The sequence below is a fragment of the Canis lupus genome, chromosome 12 (assembly GCF_048164855.1).
Source record: "Canis lupus baileyi chromosome 12, mCanLup2.hap1, whole genome shotgun sequence".
NCBI classification, from domain to species: domain Eukaryota; kingdom Metazoa; phylum Chordata; class Mammalia; order Carnivora; family Canidae; genus Canis; species Canis lupus.
This window is the reverse complement of record NC_132849.1, coordinates 12843535-12862266: the sequence shown is the minus strand read 5'-3', so window position 1 is coordinate 12862266 and position 18732 is coordinate 12843535. Positions and strand designations below refer to the sequence as shown.

General features: G+C 36.2%; 1 protein-coding gene across 2 annotated transcripts in view; it reads right to left on the bottom strand.

Moving 5' to 3' along the window:
• TRIM33 (tripartite motif containing 33) overlaps positions 1-18732 on the bottom strand; it is a 116807-nt gene that overhangs the window by 11998 nt on the left and 86077 nt on the right. For both annotated transcript variants that reach the window (XM_072769703.1, XM_072769704.1), the window contains exons 9-15: positions 17922-18196; positions 16961-17125; positions 12799-12999; positions 6128-6260; positions 4277-4340; positions 1466-1625; positions 53-402 (exon numbers count right to left, since the gene is read on the bottom strand). In XM_072769703.1, the coding sequence (XP_072625804.1) occupies positions 53-402; positions 1466-1625; positions 4277-4340; positions 6128-6260; positions 12799-12999; positions 16961-17125; positions 17922-18196 (1348 nt within the window). The remainder of the gene's footprint in view (positions 1-52; positions 403-1465; positions 1626-4276; positions 4341-6127; positions 6261-12798; positions 13000-16960; positions 17126-17921; positions 18197-18732) is intronic.

Here is an 18732-nt window from a genome sequence, read left to right as displayed (position 1 = left end):
TGTAGCTTATAAAAATAAAGAAGAACAAAAAAATCAATTATTTCACCAGTACCTTGGAAAGCTAAGAAGTGTTGGAACATGACAAGTTAGATGAAAGACCTTTGGACATTTTTCACAGCACAAGAGATCCCCTCCATTTTGGCAGACAGCACACCAGTCTTCATTTGGGTCATCATCTTTGCTACTGCCATCTCCTCCAATCCTTGACGACCTGTGTACAAGGCTTCGAATCGGGGACTTTCCATTAACAAGGCTGCTGAGCCCTGACTGTTTGCAGCTTTCATTTGTATCTGCAGGTTCAGTTTTCACATGGTTTTCCAGGCTTGCTAATGCATCCAACTCACTCTCTAGGTGCAGGTTGGTTGAGAGAGGTGGTGTCAAGCTACTCTCAGGACTGCTCAACTAAAATAAAACAAAAATAAAACAAGGACAAATTCTTGAAGAATCATTTAATCCTTATTGTATGCAGTGTGAGTGTAACTTAAAAATTATGTCAATATACAAACATATATACTGACAAAATTAATTTGGAAATGACATTAGTGACATAAAGGAACGAAAATAACCCCAAAACTATTAGGCATGTCAATGTATGATCTTATAGAGCACACTAATATTGGTTCAGTTCGATAGTAAGAAAATGTTAAGCACATTGATTGGAAAGTGGGCATAGGGTTATACTTTTCCTACAAAGAAGTGACTATGAGACCCTATTTTTCACACAAGAATCTACTGCATAGCTTTTAAGAAATGCTGTTCTGCCTACTTAACATTTTACTACTCTAAACACAAGGCTAAATCCCTCTGCTTTCTAAATCTACATATACTGTATTACACATGCTAATATTCCAAGTTGAAATGTCTATGTGCCAACCATGTAGAATATGACACCCAAGCCTGGGCAAGAAGAAAAAATCAAGTTCAAGATTTACTGCCAGGGTAGGTAGATGGGGGTGGCCTTCCTTCACCTATATTATAAATTTTATAAAATGTTCAATCTGGAAAACTCTAAAATAGTAATTCATTAGCCAAAGACAATCATCCCATCACAAAACTCTTTGATCATTAAACTTCTTTCATGCCAGCAGCCCTAATTCTGAGTTCACAGGTCCAGGAAAATAGTCAAGGATCTTTTGTGGCTGAGACTCAATGTGATTCCTGAGTTAATTAATAAGGTCGAAACAAAATAGAACCCGATTTAGAATCGTGGCAAAAATACTAACCAATAACAAACTAAATGATCATTTCAAATGACTCCTGAATACAATTAAATCTTTTGTGATAAATTACAGCTGATACTTAGAGGAAAAACTTGAATTACAGAAGGAGATATCTGACTTATACCAGGCATAAATATCCAAAATTAATAAATGTCCATAGAGCCACTATTCAGTCTAATATGCAGAAATGGAAGAATTCATGAAGTGGCCTCCTTAAATCCCTGACAGCCCCAGTGGGAACTTACCATGCAGGCACTTCTCCTGCCATCTTCTGTCTTTTCTTGTTTCACAGCTCCTGAAAAGCTACATATTTCATCTTCAGTTCCAGGTTCTTGCTTGACCTTAACTTGATCAGACTTGAAACTAAGACTTGTCTTCTCAGCAGTTCTTCCTGATGACCCACAGCTAATAAAAACAAAAAATGTCACATATGTTTGACCGTAAAATGTACGTGAAATCAATTATATGAAAAATAATGTTCATTAAAGTAAAAACAAGAAGCAATATATTAACTTTCCAGAAAATAAAGACACTTCATAATGTAGGTAAGAGAAGTATGATAGAAGCTTAGCTTCAAATTCTTTTAAAACATAGATCAAACTTTCAAAAGACCCTGAAAACATATTTTATGGTGTGAGGCATTTATACTAAATCATTTAAGAACTCTAGTAAATAACCATTTTCCCAGACTAGTTAATATAGAATGTCAACAATTGCTTTTCTCTGTAAAAGTAGTTTTGATTCTTCTCTGCCCCCCGCTCCCCACCCCCCACCCCACAAAAGAAGCATTAATAACAGTAGTTCGTGAAGCCTCCTCAAAGGAAATTCTATTTTGGCTTTTGAGAGCAGGAAATTGGAAGAAGAGGGTAACAAGTAATCAACAACTCAAGCCATCCTTATTTGAGTTAACAAAATAATAGGCTAAGAGAACAGGTATATGACTAATTGGTTCTATCTAGACCACAAAGCAAAACCACTGGCAAGAGAAATGAATAACTGGTAAGACTGTACTGCTACTGAGAATGAACACCTTTTTCACTCAATATGTACTTTTCTTCTAAAAGTACTGATTATTTAAAGTATAATTTAAAAGTCATGCAAGTATTTAATAGCACTAGTCTTCAGAATGCACTCATACAACCAAATTTTTAAAAAATGTATGTAGCTTAAATCTTTCTTGCATTGTACTAAATTATTCAAACTAAGGTATATAAATCAGTCAACATTTATTCTATTTTGTTAACACTCCACACACCACCTCCATTTCTTAGCTCTGTCCATCAAAAAGGCAGGAGAAACAATTCAGCAGCAATGAGTGCCCCTAGTGCCCAGAAGACTGTCTCCAAGCACTATTTCCTCACTAACACAATCAGGATTTCTTAAGAGAAATGGTGGGCTCTAGTCCTGAGGCAGGAAATATATAAGACTAACCTGGAACATCATTTTTTAACGGGAAATAAAGGAAGCTTTCAAAGACTCCTAGGTTATACCAAAGGACTAAGGAGCTAAACTGAAAGAGCTCTGACAGGCCAAAGATGAAACAATCAGTAACCCATCAGTAAAAATAACATCTATAATAGTTTATAACATAAAATGTTTAAATATATGAGTTCACAACTGACTGAGCCACCCAGGTGCCCCTAAATATATGAGTTCATAAAGGTAATAATAAAAAAACCTCATTGGTCACTGTTGGAAGGTGCTAGGAACTAACTCATTATTATGAAAAGAGAAATAATCTCTTATGCCTTTCTTATATCCAAATAAATAGTTGATGACAGAAAAGTTTCTCTTTTCAGAAATATTCTAAATTAGTAAACAAAACGAAGAAATAACACAATAATTAAAATATCATTATTTTTCAGGGCACCTGGGTGGCTCCATCGGTTAAGCATCTACCTTTGGCTCTGGTCATGATCTTGGAGTCCTGGGATTGATCCCCACATTGGGCTCCCTGTTCAGGGAGAAGTTTGCATCTCCCTCTCCCTTTGCCCTTCCCCCAACCCCAGGGCATGTGCTGGCTTGCTTGCTCTTACTCTCTGTCTCCCAAATAAATAAAATCCTTAAAAAAATGTTTAATTAAAAAAAAAATTGTTTTTCAACCAGTTTAAAAAAAAAAAAAAAGCTAGGCAATTATCAATTAATGGTTGCTATCATGAACAAAAAACCACCAAACATTATGTGTCCCTGATGGAAGCACATGCCACCATCAATGAAATATTCTTCCTATCCCATCTTCCCCCTGATTAAACCTGAATCGGATCAAACCTCATGATCAAAATTATCAATATACAGGGGAAAAAAAAACAGCACATAGTGTATTTAAATGACAAGCTAGGAAAACTCTGTATGAGAAACAATACATTTCTTCAACATATAAACTGATTTTGACCTCAATATATCTGTTGATGGCAATGTATAGAGTTCATTTGAGTTTGATTCAAAGAAACCACTTTTTTTAAAAAGGGATGTATGGCATCAAGTGGATCTCTACTGATGTTAAAGAATTAGTGTTTTGGTTTATACCAAAGTGGTTATACCACTTTTTTTTAGGTGTAATAATGGTTCTGTGGTTAAAATTTTTAAAATTCTTTCAATGAGGGATCCCTGGATGGCTCAGCGAGTTGGAGCCTGCCTTTGGCCCAGGGTGTGATCCTGGAGTCCAGGGATTGAGTCCCGCATCAGGCTCCCTGCATGGAGCCTGCTTCTGCTCTCTCTCTCTCTCTTTCTCTCTCTCTCTCTCTGTGTCGCTCATGAATAAATAAAGTCTTTAAAATAAAATAAAATTCTTAAAAATATAAAAAATAAAATTCTTTCAATGATATATACTGAAATAGTCCAAGTAAAATGATAAGACTTGTGAAGTTTGTATCAAAATAATCCAAGCCAGGGGAGAATAATATATAGGAGTATAGAATAAATAAGACTGGCTATAACTTGGTAACTGTTGAAGCTGGGTGCTAAGATAGAAGTTAAATGTAATATTCTACTTTTTTTAAATACCTTTTGAAATTTTTCTTAAGGAAAAGAAAACTATTAATAATGTTAACACTCACCTGCCTCGGCTGCCAGTACTAGAGGTACTAGGAGGTCTCACAGGTGTGTGAGAATTGGATAAACCTGGAAAATAATGAAAATATGAGTATAAATGCAGGTAATATTCATAATTCTACCTACTAGTTAAAGAATTAAAGATTACTATAATGCAAGTTAGCAATTCTTGGAAATCAGACTTAGCCTTCATGTCAAATCAGGGATGGCATGTGTAACCCTTGGCAGGGCAGGCATCAACCAGCTTCTGTCAAACTAAGTCCAAATAGGATTCTCAGAATCCTCCTCAGAGAAATACTATCTAATCAATGAAAACTACCAGATCAAGAGAAAGCTATTTGCCATTCCACCCCAAGTCATCTGGTAAATCTCGTATTTAGATTCCTAATAATTATTCTTTCTTTTAAACGTCCTGGAATAACTATATTAAACCTTAAAAATTCTACAACTCAAAAGCCGTATTAATGAAGCATCTCATGAGAAACTCACATTTTTATATTTGAACTATTTTTGCTCTAAAAATAGTGAGGTGGTCTGTTTAACAGAAGTAAAAAATAAGTAACATTTAAGAAGTAACATTTAATTTAAACCAAAAAAATATACTCCATAACCACTTCTGCACTGTCAATCTGTTTGGACTTGCTTTAATCATTCATTCATGGTAAGAGAGTCAATAAAACAACTGGGATTTTGGAAGAGATCTGTATTTCACAGACTTAATTAGTCACAACTTTAATAATTATCAGTGTTTAAAGTTTTTGTTTTAAAACTGCAATTTGAAAATTTACTTTCTTCAACTCTTGTTTTTGAAATTTTTTTTCAATTTTTCATTATCTTACAAGTTTTAAACTCAGTATGAAACCAAAGAACTCTTCAACTGACCATCTATATTATAAAATGTAAGACATGGTAAGCAAATGCATCTATAAATCCAGCAAAGAACAAGAATACAGCTGGGGATTGAGGAGGGGTAATTAACAACTCTGAACAGTAAATACTACAGATATATATTATTTCAGTTAGGTGAAAATTGCCAGCAGTATCTGAAGAAAAATAATTAGAAAAAGCAGTCAGGAAAAAAAAAATGGCCTGATATTATGATGGTTAATTTTATGTGTCAACTTGGTTAGAATATAGCTACCCAGTTGTTTGGCCAAACACCAGTCTAGATGTTGCTATGAAGGTATTTTTAGATGTGATTAACATTTTAATCAGTAGATTCTGCCTAAGCCTACCAACCTCCACAATGTGGGTGGGTCTCATCCAATCAGCTGAAGACCTGAAAAAATTGAGGTCCCCAGAAGAAGGAATTTCAACTCCAGACCCAAGCCTGTAACATCAACTTTGCCCTGAGTCTCCAGCCCGCTGACCTACCCTATGGCTTGCCAGTCCTAACAGTCATTTGAGCCAGTTCGGAAAAACTTCTCTTACTCTACACACATACCTCCTATTGGTTCTGTCTTCCTAGAGAACTCTAATACAGTTGATCCTTAAATAATATGTTTGGGACATTGACCCCCTCAATGGTGCAATCAAAAATGACATACAACCTTTGACTCCCTAAAAATATATCTCCTAAGAGATATTATTATTTATTTATCTTCTATTTATTGACTAGAAGCCATATCGATAACCAATTAACCTATATTTGGTACAGTACATATATTATATACTGCATTCTTATAATAAAGTTAGCTAAAGAAAATGTTATTAAGAAAATGGTAAGGAAGAGAAAATACATTTACATTACTGCACTTATCAAAAAGAATCCACATATTTGTGGATACATGCAGTTCAAACCTGTGTTGTTTGAGGGTCAGCTGTAACAAAAGAAATGCCACCTCTGATGGCTTTACCTGATGATCCTGGAGACAGGGCAGAGGGTCCTGGGGAGGGATTCATGGTGCTTGTAGGCTGTGGGGGTAGGTGACTGCCTGAGATGTATCTACTTAGTAGATTATCTAAACTACTTGAACCAGCATCTTCCAACTAAAGAGAAAGAATGAAATGATAAATTTGCTTTGATTAAAGCTGAGAAGCTATTACTTTCATTAGTATAATTGCTTATGTTCACAGTTTACTAACAGATTATAGTATCAAATTTGGCTTAACTGTTGTTTCTTTAGCCTCTCCTGAGGACCCACCGAGTTTAAAGTTTTTGTGAACAAATCTATAATTTCAGCAAATACCTGAGGTAGCTCAAGACAAAACCCAATAATCCAATAAACCCTTCATGTTCAACTATGAAAATAAAATAGCTCTGACATATACTGACACTTTTGTCTTTTCTCAAAGTTGATGAAGAACCCTACTTATCAACATCCTTGTCCATCTAGTCTTCCTCTATTTCAGCATTCATAATCCTGTCAGAATCATTCACCTGAATAGAAATTTAATCATGTCCGTGTCTAACTTTTTTTTTTAAGATTTTATTTATTTATGTATGAGAGACACAGAGAGAGAGAGGCAGAGACACAGGCAGAGGGAGGGACAGGCTCCATGCAGGGAGCCCACTGTGGGAATAGATCCCGGGACTCCAGGATTATTCCCTGGGCCGAAGGCAGGCGCTAAACCACTGAGCCACCCAGGGATCCCTCATGCCTTTAAACCATGGTTTAAAAAACTTTAAAAAGACTACACTCAGAAAAAAACCCTTAGCCTGGGATATAGGGCCCCTTATTACACAGGGGCAGCCCACAGGAGAATGAGCCCTTTTCTCACTTACAGGCAGGGCAGCAGGTTAAAGCCAGAGGGCCAGACTACCTAAACATCAACTTCCACTCTTAAAACCTCCCAACTATGCTGAAACTGTAATGGTGAAACGATACACATGTAAGAAACAGTAAATACTATATAATTATGAAAATTACCTTAAGAAAAATTTTACACTATTCCAAAAGAAGCAAACTATTCTTAAATAAGTGAAAATCTTGCTTATCGGTCTCCTTGTGCTCATACTTGGCCTTTTAATCTTCTCTCTCATCAGAGGCAAGATTACCTTTTATGCAAATCTACTTCTTATTCAAGACAGAAAACACATACATTTACTTCTTTCCTTTCTTCTCAAAATTGCACTGATTTTCATGGTTATAAAATAGAAAAGGATGTCATCAAAGTAGAAACTTTAAAGAAAATTACAGAAATAAAGCAAGGTAGAATCGGACTGATAGAAAAATGATCAAAATAAACCAGCTCACAACATACCACACACAGGTCAGGGAGGACTCTTCTAAAAATTAAATAGGTCTTTCTCATTAAAGCCCTTAAAAAACCTCCTATCAGAAACATAAAGGGCTAAACGTGGTAACAGGAAGTGGGCTCAAAAGGGGGGCAATGAAGGGCTCTATGAGGAGTTGTGCCTGCCTGGTGATCACAGCTGTTGGCAGAGAGTTCACTTGTAAGCTGTAACTTTAGGAGAATTCCTAGCTGCAACTAGTCAACTGGAGGATTTCTGGAGGGTGAGCTCATAATATGGGCCACAGATGGAAATTGGGACAATGTCACACATGAACACAGAGGAGGGGATGACTCAAAACAGACAGGAAAGTCCCAGATTACCTATAACCTCTACTCCCATTCCTTCTATACTCTCCTACCTGCAATTTATATCTCTGGCCAGATAGGCCTAAGGCTAGAAGACAGGACTGATTAGGAAGAGGCAAACTGGAAGTACATAAAAGGGCCTCCATAATGTCACTACAGCCTCCAACAGGAAATATTAGCTGAAGCATTCTCCCCCAGGTTTCACTAGACCTGGATGAAGAGTCAGCATTAATAAAGTTAGAAGTCTAACTTGAAAAACATTAATTCATTTATTCATGACATCAGTGTTTTTTGAGCATCCTTGAGTAACTACATAGATTATATATTATATAATTTCTATGAATTAAAAGGAAAAAGACAATCCACAGAAGAAATACAAATCATCACTGAAACTAAGAAAAGGCAACCAAGCACACAAATAAACCAAACGTAAATGAAATCAGTAATATCTTTTTACCCAGCAGATTGGTAAAGATGGGGAGGAAAGACTGATTCATTCAGACAGTATTAGGAGCACAGTACAGAAATGGGTATCCCGTAACATTTAAATCTACATATGAGTATCAGAAATACAGTTTTCCCAAAATGTCATAATATCCAATACAGTATCCAGATAAATAGTTGCTAAGTATGTCAAATATGAAAAATTCTTCTAAGAGATTTCATTTATTTATTTGAGACAGAAAGAGCACAAGCAGGGGGGGAGGAGGGAATGGAGGAGGGAGGAGGAGAGGGAGAAGCAGACTCCCTGATGAGCAGAGAGTCCAATCTGGGGTTTGGGAACTTGAGATGGTGACGTGAGCTGAAGGCAGATGCTTAACAATGGAGTCACCCAGTTGCCCTGAAAAATTCTTTATAAAGAATAAATCATTAGAATATTACATCAACTGGGGCGCCTGGGTAGCTCAGTCAGTTAAGCATTCAACTTTTGATTTCAGCTCAAGTTCCTAATCTCGGAGTCCTGAGATTGAGCCCCATGTCTTAGCGTGGAGTTCTGCTTAACATTCTCTCTTTCCCTCTCCCTCACCCTCCTGCACTCACATGTGCTCTCTCTAAATAAAATCTTAAAAAAAAAAAAAAAAAAGGATCATAGCTATTAATTATAATCAAATCTGAACAGAATCTAGTATTCATTTATGTATTCAAAAAGTATTCAGGTTCATCATGTATCAACTCAAGGTGTAAATTACAAACATGCATTATCACTATGCTGGAGATGGGCAACTGTTCAAAATAAAATTTAATTTAGGTTGAGAGAATTCTATTTAAATCACTTTCTAATCCATACTTGATGGCTATCATAACTACTATTAAGATATATCAACAAAACTCCAAAACTGCCTTTGAATTTACTTCTGACTTACATCACACAGTTAATGCTATCCTGTTTACTTCCTGTGTAGCCTCTGTCAGGTTTATTCTTACTATACCATGAAAAGTATAGGATAGGAGAGAAAGCAAGTGATTCTTAAAGAGAGGATAGGTTTCTTTCCCTTTCTGTTCTTGGTTCATATGGTTAACTATTTCTTACTATATATGTGCTTTCATGGTAACCACCTCTACTTTTAAAAGTAAAGGACAGTAACAAGTGTTGGCAAGAATGTGTAAAAACTGAAATCCTCAAACAATGTTGGTAGGAACATAAAATGCAGCCTCCACTGTGGAAAACAGTTTGGCAGTTCCTCAAAAGCTTACACATACAATACATGACATGGCAATTCCACTCCTGGAAATTTACCACAGAGAACCAATAACCTGTGTTTATGCAAACACTTGTATAATCTGTTCACAGCAGCATTATTCCTAGCAGCTAAAAACTAGAAACCCAAATGTCCATCAACGGATGAACCCATAAACAAACATGCTGTATCCATACAACAGAATACTCAGCCATAAAAAGGAATTAAGTACTGATGCAGGCTACAATATGGATGGACCTGGAAAACACTGCTAAGTGAAAGAAGCCAGACACAGAAGGCCATGTATTATAATCCCACTCATGCAAAATGTCTAGAAGAGGCAAAAACAGAAACAGAAAGTAAATCAGTGGTTTCCAGGGGTGGGAAAGAAGGAAACATGACTGCTTAATGGATAGGGTTTCTTTCGGGGTAATAAAAATGTTCTGGAAATAACGGTAATGGTTCACAATCTTGTGCATATACTAAAAACCAGTGAACTATTCATTTTTAAAAATTGGATTTTCTGGTATGTGTATATTTCAACTTTTAATAGTAGGTGATAAAAAGGAAACTCTTAATATGATGCCAGCTTTTCAAAGATGTGTAGCATCTATACTTCTTCCATCTGATCTCTGTCAGCACCAAAGAGAAGATCAGAGTAGCATGAGAAAATTACACTAAGTAAAATATTAGTATACTTCCTTTTCCTTTTGAAAGTTTTTTAAGACCTGGAACCAAGCCTTATTTATCTTTTTATTCTCAGTCCCCAAGGACTTTAGCATATACTAAGTATTTAGCAAGACCTGAATGATTCTTTTAACACTGTACATGTCTCTTAATACTGTACCTTTCCAGGCCTACAATCCTGAACTACCTCCCTACTATCTCTATGGACAGTGGGGAGAAAACCAGACTTGTAATCAGAAGCCTGAGCTTTGAAATCTAACTTTTCCATGTACTGGGTGACTAGTCACTAACCTTTCTTACTCATCCATAAAATAGGGATAGCACTTATCATAAGATGGTTTTGCATATTAAACTGCTATACAGCCTGTGAAAAGTAGTTTGTAAACTCTAAGCTTATAACTCAGAAATTCTATTTTTTAGGGGCACCTGGATGGCTCAGTCAGGTAGGCATCTGACTCCTGACTGTGGCTTAGGTCATGATCTCAGGGTATTGAATGGAGCCCTGCTTTAGGATCCACACTTAGCAGGGAGTTTGCTTGAGATTCATTCCCTCTGCCCCTCTTCCTGTTCAAGCGTGCTATCTCTAATAAATAAATAAATCTTAAGAAATTTTATTTTTTATAGATATGTTCCCACATTTCCCATTCTATATGGTCTAGTCCTCTCAGCACCAATACAACTTGAAGTTAAAGAAACATCCTTTAAAACTAACTCTAATAAAACCCATTAAATATATTAAAATATTAAAAGGCAATCAAGGGCCCCAGTGTCTTAGTAATTTCACTGCTCTTTGCTCCTATGGTGACCCTTGATTCTGAGTAACTCATACAATGCATGAGATGATGACTTGGTATATAACTTCAAAGGTTAGAGACACCTGGGTGGCTCAGTGATTGAGCATCTGCCTTTGGCTCAGGTCATAATCCTGGGGTCCTGGGATTGAGTCCTGTATCAGCCTCCCCACAGGGAGCCTGCTTCTGTCTCGGCCTCTCTCTGTGTCTCTCATGAATAAATAAATACTTTAAATTTTTTTTTTAACTTCAAAGGTTATATTTAAATTTATAAATAAAATGCTTTTTGTCAAGTCATTGCCTTGGCTTGATGCAGACATGCAGTGTGCTATGCCCACTCTTGGTGCCTTACTGTTTCCACTCACCCTCAGGATGGCCCACAAGCAGACCTACCAACCTAAACAAGTATTTTGATGAGCACGACAAGTACTGGTATGTCACATTACCCAGAGAATTTTCCAAACAAGTACCCAAAACCTATCTGATGTCTGAAGAGGAGTGGAGAAGACCTGGTGTCCACGAGTCTAGGCTGGGTTCATTACACAATTCATAAGCCAGAATCATGTATTCTTCTCTTAACCACTTCCAAATTATCAACAAAATAAAGTATATCTGGGAATCATTCATTAAACCTGTTTCAAATTTAATGTGTTATATGTATGTAGTATTCAGTGAATACCTGAAAAACGTACAAATCATCCATCCCTAACTGTGCATGAGTTGTATTCTTCACAGCAACAGAGCTCAGTTAAATGCAACTGTAAGTAAGCTGCAATAAGGTGGATTTGTTAAGATTTTTTTTTTTTTTTTAAGTAACCTCTACACCCAATGTGGGGCTTGAACTCACAACCCCAAGATCAAGAGTTGCATGCTCCACCGATGGAGCCAGCCAGGTGTTTAAGACAAAATTTTTTCTAGTCTGTTTTTCCTTTAATATAAATGATTGACTCTATTACTTTTGTATTTAAAAGTTTGTATGTCACATTTAAAAATTATTTATTTGAGAGAGAGAGAGAGAGAGCACACGCTCAAGTGGACACAGAGAGAAGGGAGAGCAAGACTCCCAAGCAGCCTTCATGCTCAGCAAGGAGCCTGATGCAGGGCCCGATCTCAGAACGATGAGATCATGACCTGAGCTGAAATCAAGAGTTGGATGCTTAACCAACTGAGCCACCCAGGTACCACTCCCCACAAAAATTTTTAATAAAATGCTTTTAATTCAAATGAATTTATGAAATTTCAGAATGCACTGCAAGATTTTTTTTTTCCCAAGAAAATGCTACAGGTGAAAGGAAGAGAAACCTCAGAGGCCTTTAACCTTTTTTATCTTCTACTCTTCATCACTTCCTCTCTCAGTATACACCACCCCCACCAACTGCAACTGCCTGTTATCTAGACCTTCCAACCTCTTTCTCAGTCCAACCTGTTTGCAAAAGGGGTACACCATCCCTTTTGGACCTAACATAAGATGTGACCACATTGTGGTCCTGGGTCTCCTCTCCTCTCTGGATCCAGACTCATAGCAGGAGTGCTTTATCTAATATATAACGCTTGCCCGCTGGCAAGTGGCAGAAAGATTAGCAAATCTGATTATCTTATTACTTTAAAATGTTGAGGTATGCTAGTTTTAGTACACATAACTTTTAAAAATCAAATATTATATTCTACTCTTTGGAAACTTCAAAACACGTTCCTGAAAGGAAAAGGAAAAGGAAAAGGAAAAGGAAAAGGAAAAGGAAAAGGAAAGAGAAAGAGAAAGAGAAAAGAAGACCCTTAACTCTCTAATTAACAGGAGGCTTTAAATCTCTCATCCACTTAAATACAAACCTGTATGGGTGGAATATCTGGCAGTGACGGAAGGTTTTCAGGATTGGTAACTGAGGGAATTAGCTCTATTGCTGTAACAGATGGACTGGTGGGGCCTCGATTTGCATTTGCCATCGTAGCTGTAGTAGGACTGGTTGGATTAATTGTGGTATTGTGCACCGACACAACAGGAAAGGGTCCAGCATGCCCTGGGTTTGAGTGCTGTTAGGAAAAAAAGATGTTATCATTACTTGATCTGCCAAGATATTTTAATATGAACTATACCTTCACAACAATTTTCAGTTTAGGAAGGATACACAACAAGTGTCTGATACTTGTGACTGAGAAACAAAGAAGTAAGCACTACCTTAACAAGAGCCAAGACACAGAAGAAATCTGGGTCCATGAATAGATAAATAGACAAAGAAGATGTGGTATGTATGACTGTGTCTGTCCATGGGTGTGTTTGTATACACAACAGAATATTTTTCAGCCATAAAAAATGAGGCAATTCTATCACTTGCCACAGTATGGATGGACCTTGAAGGCATTATGCTAAGTGAAGTAAGACAGAGAAATATAAATACTGTATGATCTCATTTGTATACGGAATCTTAAAAACAAATTCATATAAAAGGGGTTCAGACTTGTGGTTTCCAGAGGTGGAGGATGGGAGAAGGGGGAACTGAAGGGCAAAAGGGAAAAGGTACAAACTTCCAGTTATAAGATAAAAAGTACTAGGTATGTGATACATATAAAATATGACCACAGTTCTAACACCATATGTGATACACAGGAAAGCTGTTAAGAAAGTAAAACCTAAAGAAGATGTGGTATTTACACACACACACACACACACACACACACACACACACACAATGGAATATCAGCTATCAGAAAGAATGAAATCTTCCCATTTGTAATGATATACAAAGAGCCAGAGTGTATTATCCTAAGCAAAATAAGTCAGTCAGAAAAAGACAGATACCATATGATTTCACTCATATGTGGAATTTAAGAAACAAAACAGAAGAACACATGGGAGGGGAGAAAAAAAAGAAAAAAAGAGAGAGGGAAACAAACCATGAGACTCTTAAAGGTACAAATTGAGGGTTAATAAAGCAGGGTAGGTGGGGGATGGGCTTCATGGGTCATGGGTATTACAGAGGGCACTGTTATGTATTAAAGCACTGGGAGCTGTACGTAAGTGATGATTACAGAATTCTACTTCTGAAACCAATATTGTGCTATATGCTAACTAATTAGAAATTAAATAAAAAATTTGAAAGGTAAAAAAAGTAAATCCTGAGATTTATTACAAGGAGGGAAAAAAATTTTTTAATTGTGTCTATATAACATGATGGATGTTAGCAGAATCTATTGAGACAATCATTTTGCATAATATTTAAATCAAACCATTATGCTGTAAGCCTTAAATTTATACAGTGATGTAAATCAATTGTTAATAAAACTGGAAAAAAGAGTAAAGCCTTCTCCAACTCATACAAAAATATTCAAATTTAGGCTTTTACATTTTCCTACTCATTTCTGTGTAGTATTTAGAAAAAGGTAGACTTGCCAATAATTTTCAACCTGTCACCCTGGTGATATGATGTTATTTCAGAACAAAGATGTGTATAAATAGATGATCTGGAAGCCCCTAAAGTTTTCAAACAACAGACCAGTAAAACCTCTGCTCTATCTATATTCCTCTTTGGCCCTTTTGTATTTTTAAAAACACAAATAACTGCGAAAAAAGATCGTGTAGTTATGCACTATATAACTGATATGGTAGAAAAAAAACAAAAAATGTACAAACAGAAATACGACATCAATTCCTAACTGTAATACTCTGTGACTTTGGGCAAATCCATAATCTCAGTAATTTAGAAATGTGGATAATACCTCACTTGCTTCATTGTGAGGGACTGTTAGGAGAATCACCTTTAAGATAACATAGGCAAAAATCTTTGGGAAACAAATTACACACATATAAAAAAATTAGAAATTTAAACGTGTAAAATTCTAACATCCAATGATTTCTGCAGGAGCCCTAACATCTGATTCTGGAGCTTTTGCACTCTTCCAAGGTATACCTGCCCCTTGGTAATATATACATATATTTTAAATTTTATTTAAACCCCTGTTAATATTTGAGGGCTTTCCACATACTAATGGGTACATGGGTATGTATCTTTAAGGAAATTAATGTCCAGATCTTCAACCTTCATTATGTATTTTTTTTCTAAAGAAAATACGATTTCCCTAGGAATGTGCCAGAGTCTACACTACGGATTCTCCTCTTCTACTTCTTTCACAATTGCCTTTCAACCCCCAGCCCCAAAACAGTATACCTCTGACCCATTCCTAATCTTATCTAGCATCCTGCCCAGAGGCAGAAAATACTCTCAGAATGACAAGCAAAGGTATGAGTTTCAAGTTGATGAAAAAGTGCTCAGCTCAAAAACCTGGTAACAAATCCCTGAGTGGGTTCTGATATGAAGAAACTATCAAATCATAAAAAAGATTTAAAAGTAGTATTGATTATCTCATTTTGAGTTTCAGTTTATAATCTACAAAAGTTCAAATAATGGAGGAAAATGAGAAAATTCTTTTAATTCCCAGATACATGTTTTTGTGAACAAGTTTCCTGAGCATCATGAGAAAACAAAAACCAGGAAAAAAACAGTAATAAAAATTGATGTTGAACTCTCATTTACTCCAGTAGTAAGTAACAGACATACAAATATATATAAATGAATACAAAGGGGGAAAAGGCTCCATATATCTCATAAAGAAATGTGTATCTAAAAGAATTTTACTTTTTTTATGTTTCCTAATACTCTTAAACCATGTAAATATATTTCTGCTATTTAAACAATTGTATATGAATTATTGTAATGAAAATTCAGTCCCAAAAATCTTTTTAAGCTTAATAACAACAGTCTTATTGTCACTGGAAGTTTAACAATTTTTAAATTGAGAGACATTTTTCCTGCAGAAAACTGCAACTAACTGATCTGTGAGTCTATCAAATGTAACTATATTATTATTTTTTTTAAATGTAACTATATTAAATTTCTGTAGAGAAAGTAGAAGAGTAATTCAAATCCATGGAGAAAAGAGAGAATAAAACTGATTTTCAAAAAAGAGCTTGCTATGGTATCTGGGATTCTAGTGGATTCGTGTACAAGAATGATGTAAGGATTTTACTTTATAATGTTAATATTTACAATATGCCAGAAATTATGTCCTCAGCAACCACTTAAACTTATAATAGAACTTTTAAATGTCAATTTTAAATGTAAAGGAATGCCTAGTTTTCAAAAGTCTTTCCAGAGGTACTTGGGTCTAAAAGTTGAAGGACCACTGCTCTGGGACTGCTTATCCAACTTTAGTGTGCTGATTGATCTGAGTTAGTAGAAGTTTACATATTTCTGAGTATTTTGCTCCTAGAAATCCTGATTCAGTGAATAAGGCTCAGAACCTATTTCTGACAAGGACCCCCCCCCCCAATAGTCATTCTGATGGTCATTAAAGCACACTTTGAGAAACATCACTGTAATGGTTATGAAATGAAACTTATTATTTTATAACTAGAAACCACATGTAAAAGTAGCCTGATTTTATAATCCTAACTCCTGTTTAATATAACCTACTGTTAGGCAAAAATTAGAAAACGTGTTTCTAAATACACTTATTTTTAAGAGTAGGCATATCTATATTCTTAAAAGAAAAATAAGCAGAGAGAAGCAAAAAATAAATAAATTACACAGAGCATAGCTCTATTGTTTTCAAAGCCCTTTTTTATAGATTAGCTCCAAACACTGCATTAAAAGATAGGAATAATTTCAGGAAACAAAGGTTCTAAACTTGACTTTACCATTACCTCTTGTGATCATGAATAAATAACAAGCTCCTCTGTTTTTTACTTCTGTAAAATGAACTGGCTGTATTAGAGCAGAGGTTCTTAACGCATAGTATATAATGAGTGGAATGCCATTAAAGAAGCTCTTAAAATTGAATTCATGTGTATATGTATTTTTCTGGGACAAGAAAATACACAGCATTAATCAAATTCTCAAAGGTATTAATGGCCATACATCCCCCCACCTGATTAAGAAAAATGATGTCTTTTAGTTTTAAAATTGTATGATTCTTACAAATGTAACTCTAGGCATACTTGTCTTTGGAGATGTGGCTGCATCATGGAATACTGAGGGCCGCTGTGCCTGGGTATCCCTGGTATTCGGGCAGCATTCTGAGCCAATCTCATCTGATGGGCTTGGAAAGCTCCACAGTTCATGTTGCCTCTTTGCATTGTTTGCACACTGATCAATCTTGGAGGCTAAAAAAGGTAGAAATTGCATTTACGTAATAATATTTTTTATCAACTTATCTTTCAATTATAAAATATTATGGTAAAATTTAGGACAGAAGGGCATAAAGTAAAAAGTCTAAGTTACATTCTCCCCCATTTCTAGCCTCAATCTCTTTCTCTTGGGGGGTGTGTGTGTAAGACTTATTAACATTAATTTATCCAAACCTGGATTAATGGTTTTGATTTGGATGGGGAAGGGGAGATCAGGAAAGATACAGGGATGGAAATGATTTGAGCAAATGCCTGAAGAACTTATCAGATCAAGGTGCCTGCGTGGTTCAGTCAGTTAAGCGTCCGACTCCCAATTTCTAAGAGGCTAAGGTTGTGATCTCAGGGTCATGGGATCAAGCCCCGTGGGGGGGGGGGGGGGGCTCCGTGCTCAGCACTGAATCTACTCCAGATTCCCTCTCACCCTCCCCGCTATCACTGTCTTAAATAAATAAGAACTTACCAGATCTTAGGCAAAAACTATCTAGTTCTCTGGCCCAAAACCACATGTGGAAAACAAAAAATATGATAAAAATTTGTGCTCCTCTATAGTAAGTACAGAGTCAAGTTTGTTTCCCATGTAAGTATTTAATGCCCTTCCTCCCATCTCCCCCAAATCCCTGCCAAACCCAGAGGAAACATTTAAACTCTAACATTTGAGCTTTGTCCTTGCTAGTAACTTTGAAATGTGTAAATTCATCCGTACAGGACAGAAGTATAATCTTGAGGCCTTCATAATCTTTATCAATAATGTCATGCATGATATAATACTCACCTGTTGCTGTAACATCTGCGGGGCTGCTTGTCTAGGGTGCTGCTGTGTTGTTGTTGTTGTTGTTGATACAGGTGCAGGTGGTTGCTGCATCCTCATCTGCTGCAACTGTTGATGTTTCTGTGCATATACTTGTTGTTGCATGTGCTGGAGTCGAAGCTGTGCTAAGTTAATCTGTCCAGGGGTTTTACTAATGTGGTTTGTCCCTGGAGGAACTTGCCCAACTACAACATTAGGAGTATAACCAGGAGCTGGCTTACTCTCTATTACTAGATTACCTGAAGGATTTAAAAAATGAGAATAATTTGCATATAAACGATTAAATTATCTACTTTGTGGATTAGTCACTATCTTTTCCTCTTTCCTTTGACAATTATCAGCACTCAAAGCTTTTGACAGTTCAGCAGAGATAGAAGCTAGGTTTAAAGATAATGAAGATCAGAAACAGTCCAAAGCCAAATAATTGACTTTTGATTATTCAGAATAATATATCGCCTGCCCTTATTCTTTATTTACACAAATGCATAAAAAATTAAAGATATGAAAGAGATATTATCAGAAGAGGCCCATCTAGTCAGTCAAAATCCATTCTCCTAGATTCAAGGAAACCTAAGATTGCTAATGCTGATGCCATTGCCTTTGAATTGCCAAAATCTGCAGGGGAGAGCATGACACTGCTCCAGAACTGTCTTCTGTGGAAACGTGGAATGTTTTAACCACTTATGTCCCTAGAATGACAATTTTCCTTGCCTCTCACAGAGCTCTTGTTTTCTAGGAATAGAAAACAAATTTTAGGAAGGTCTGATGTAAGGCA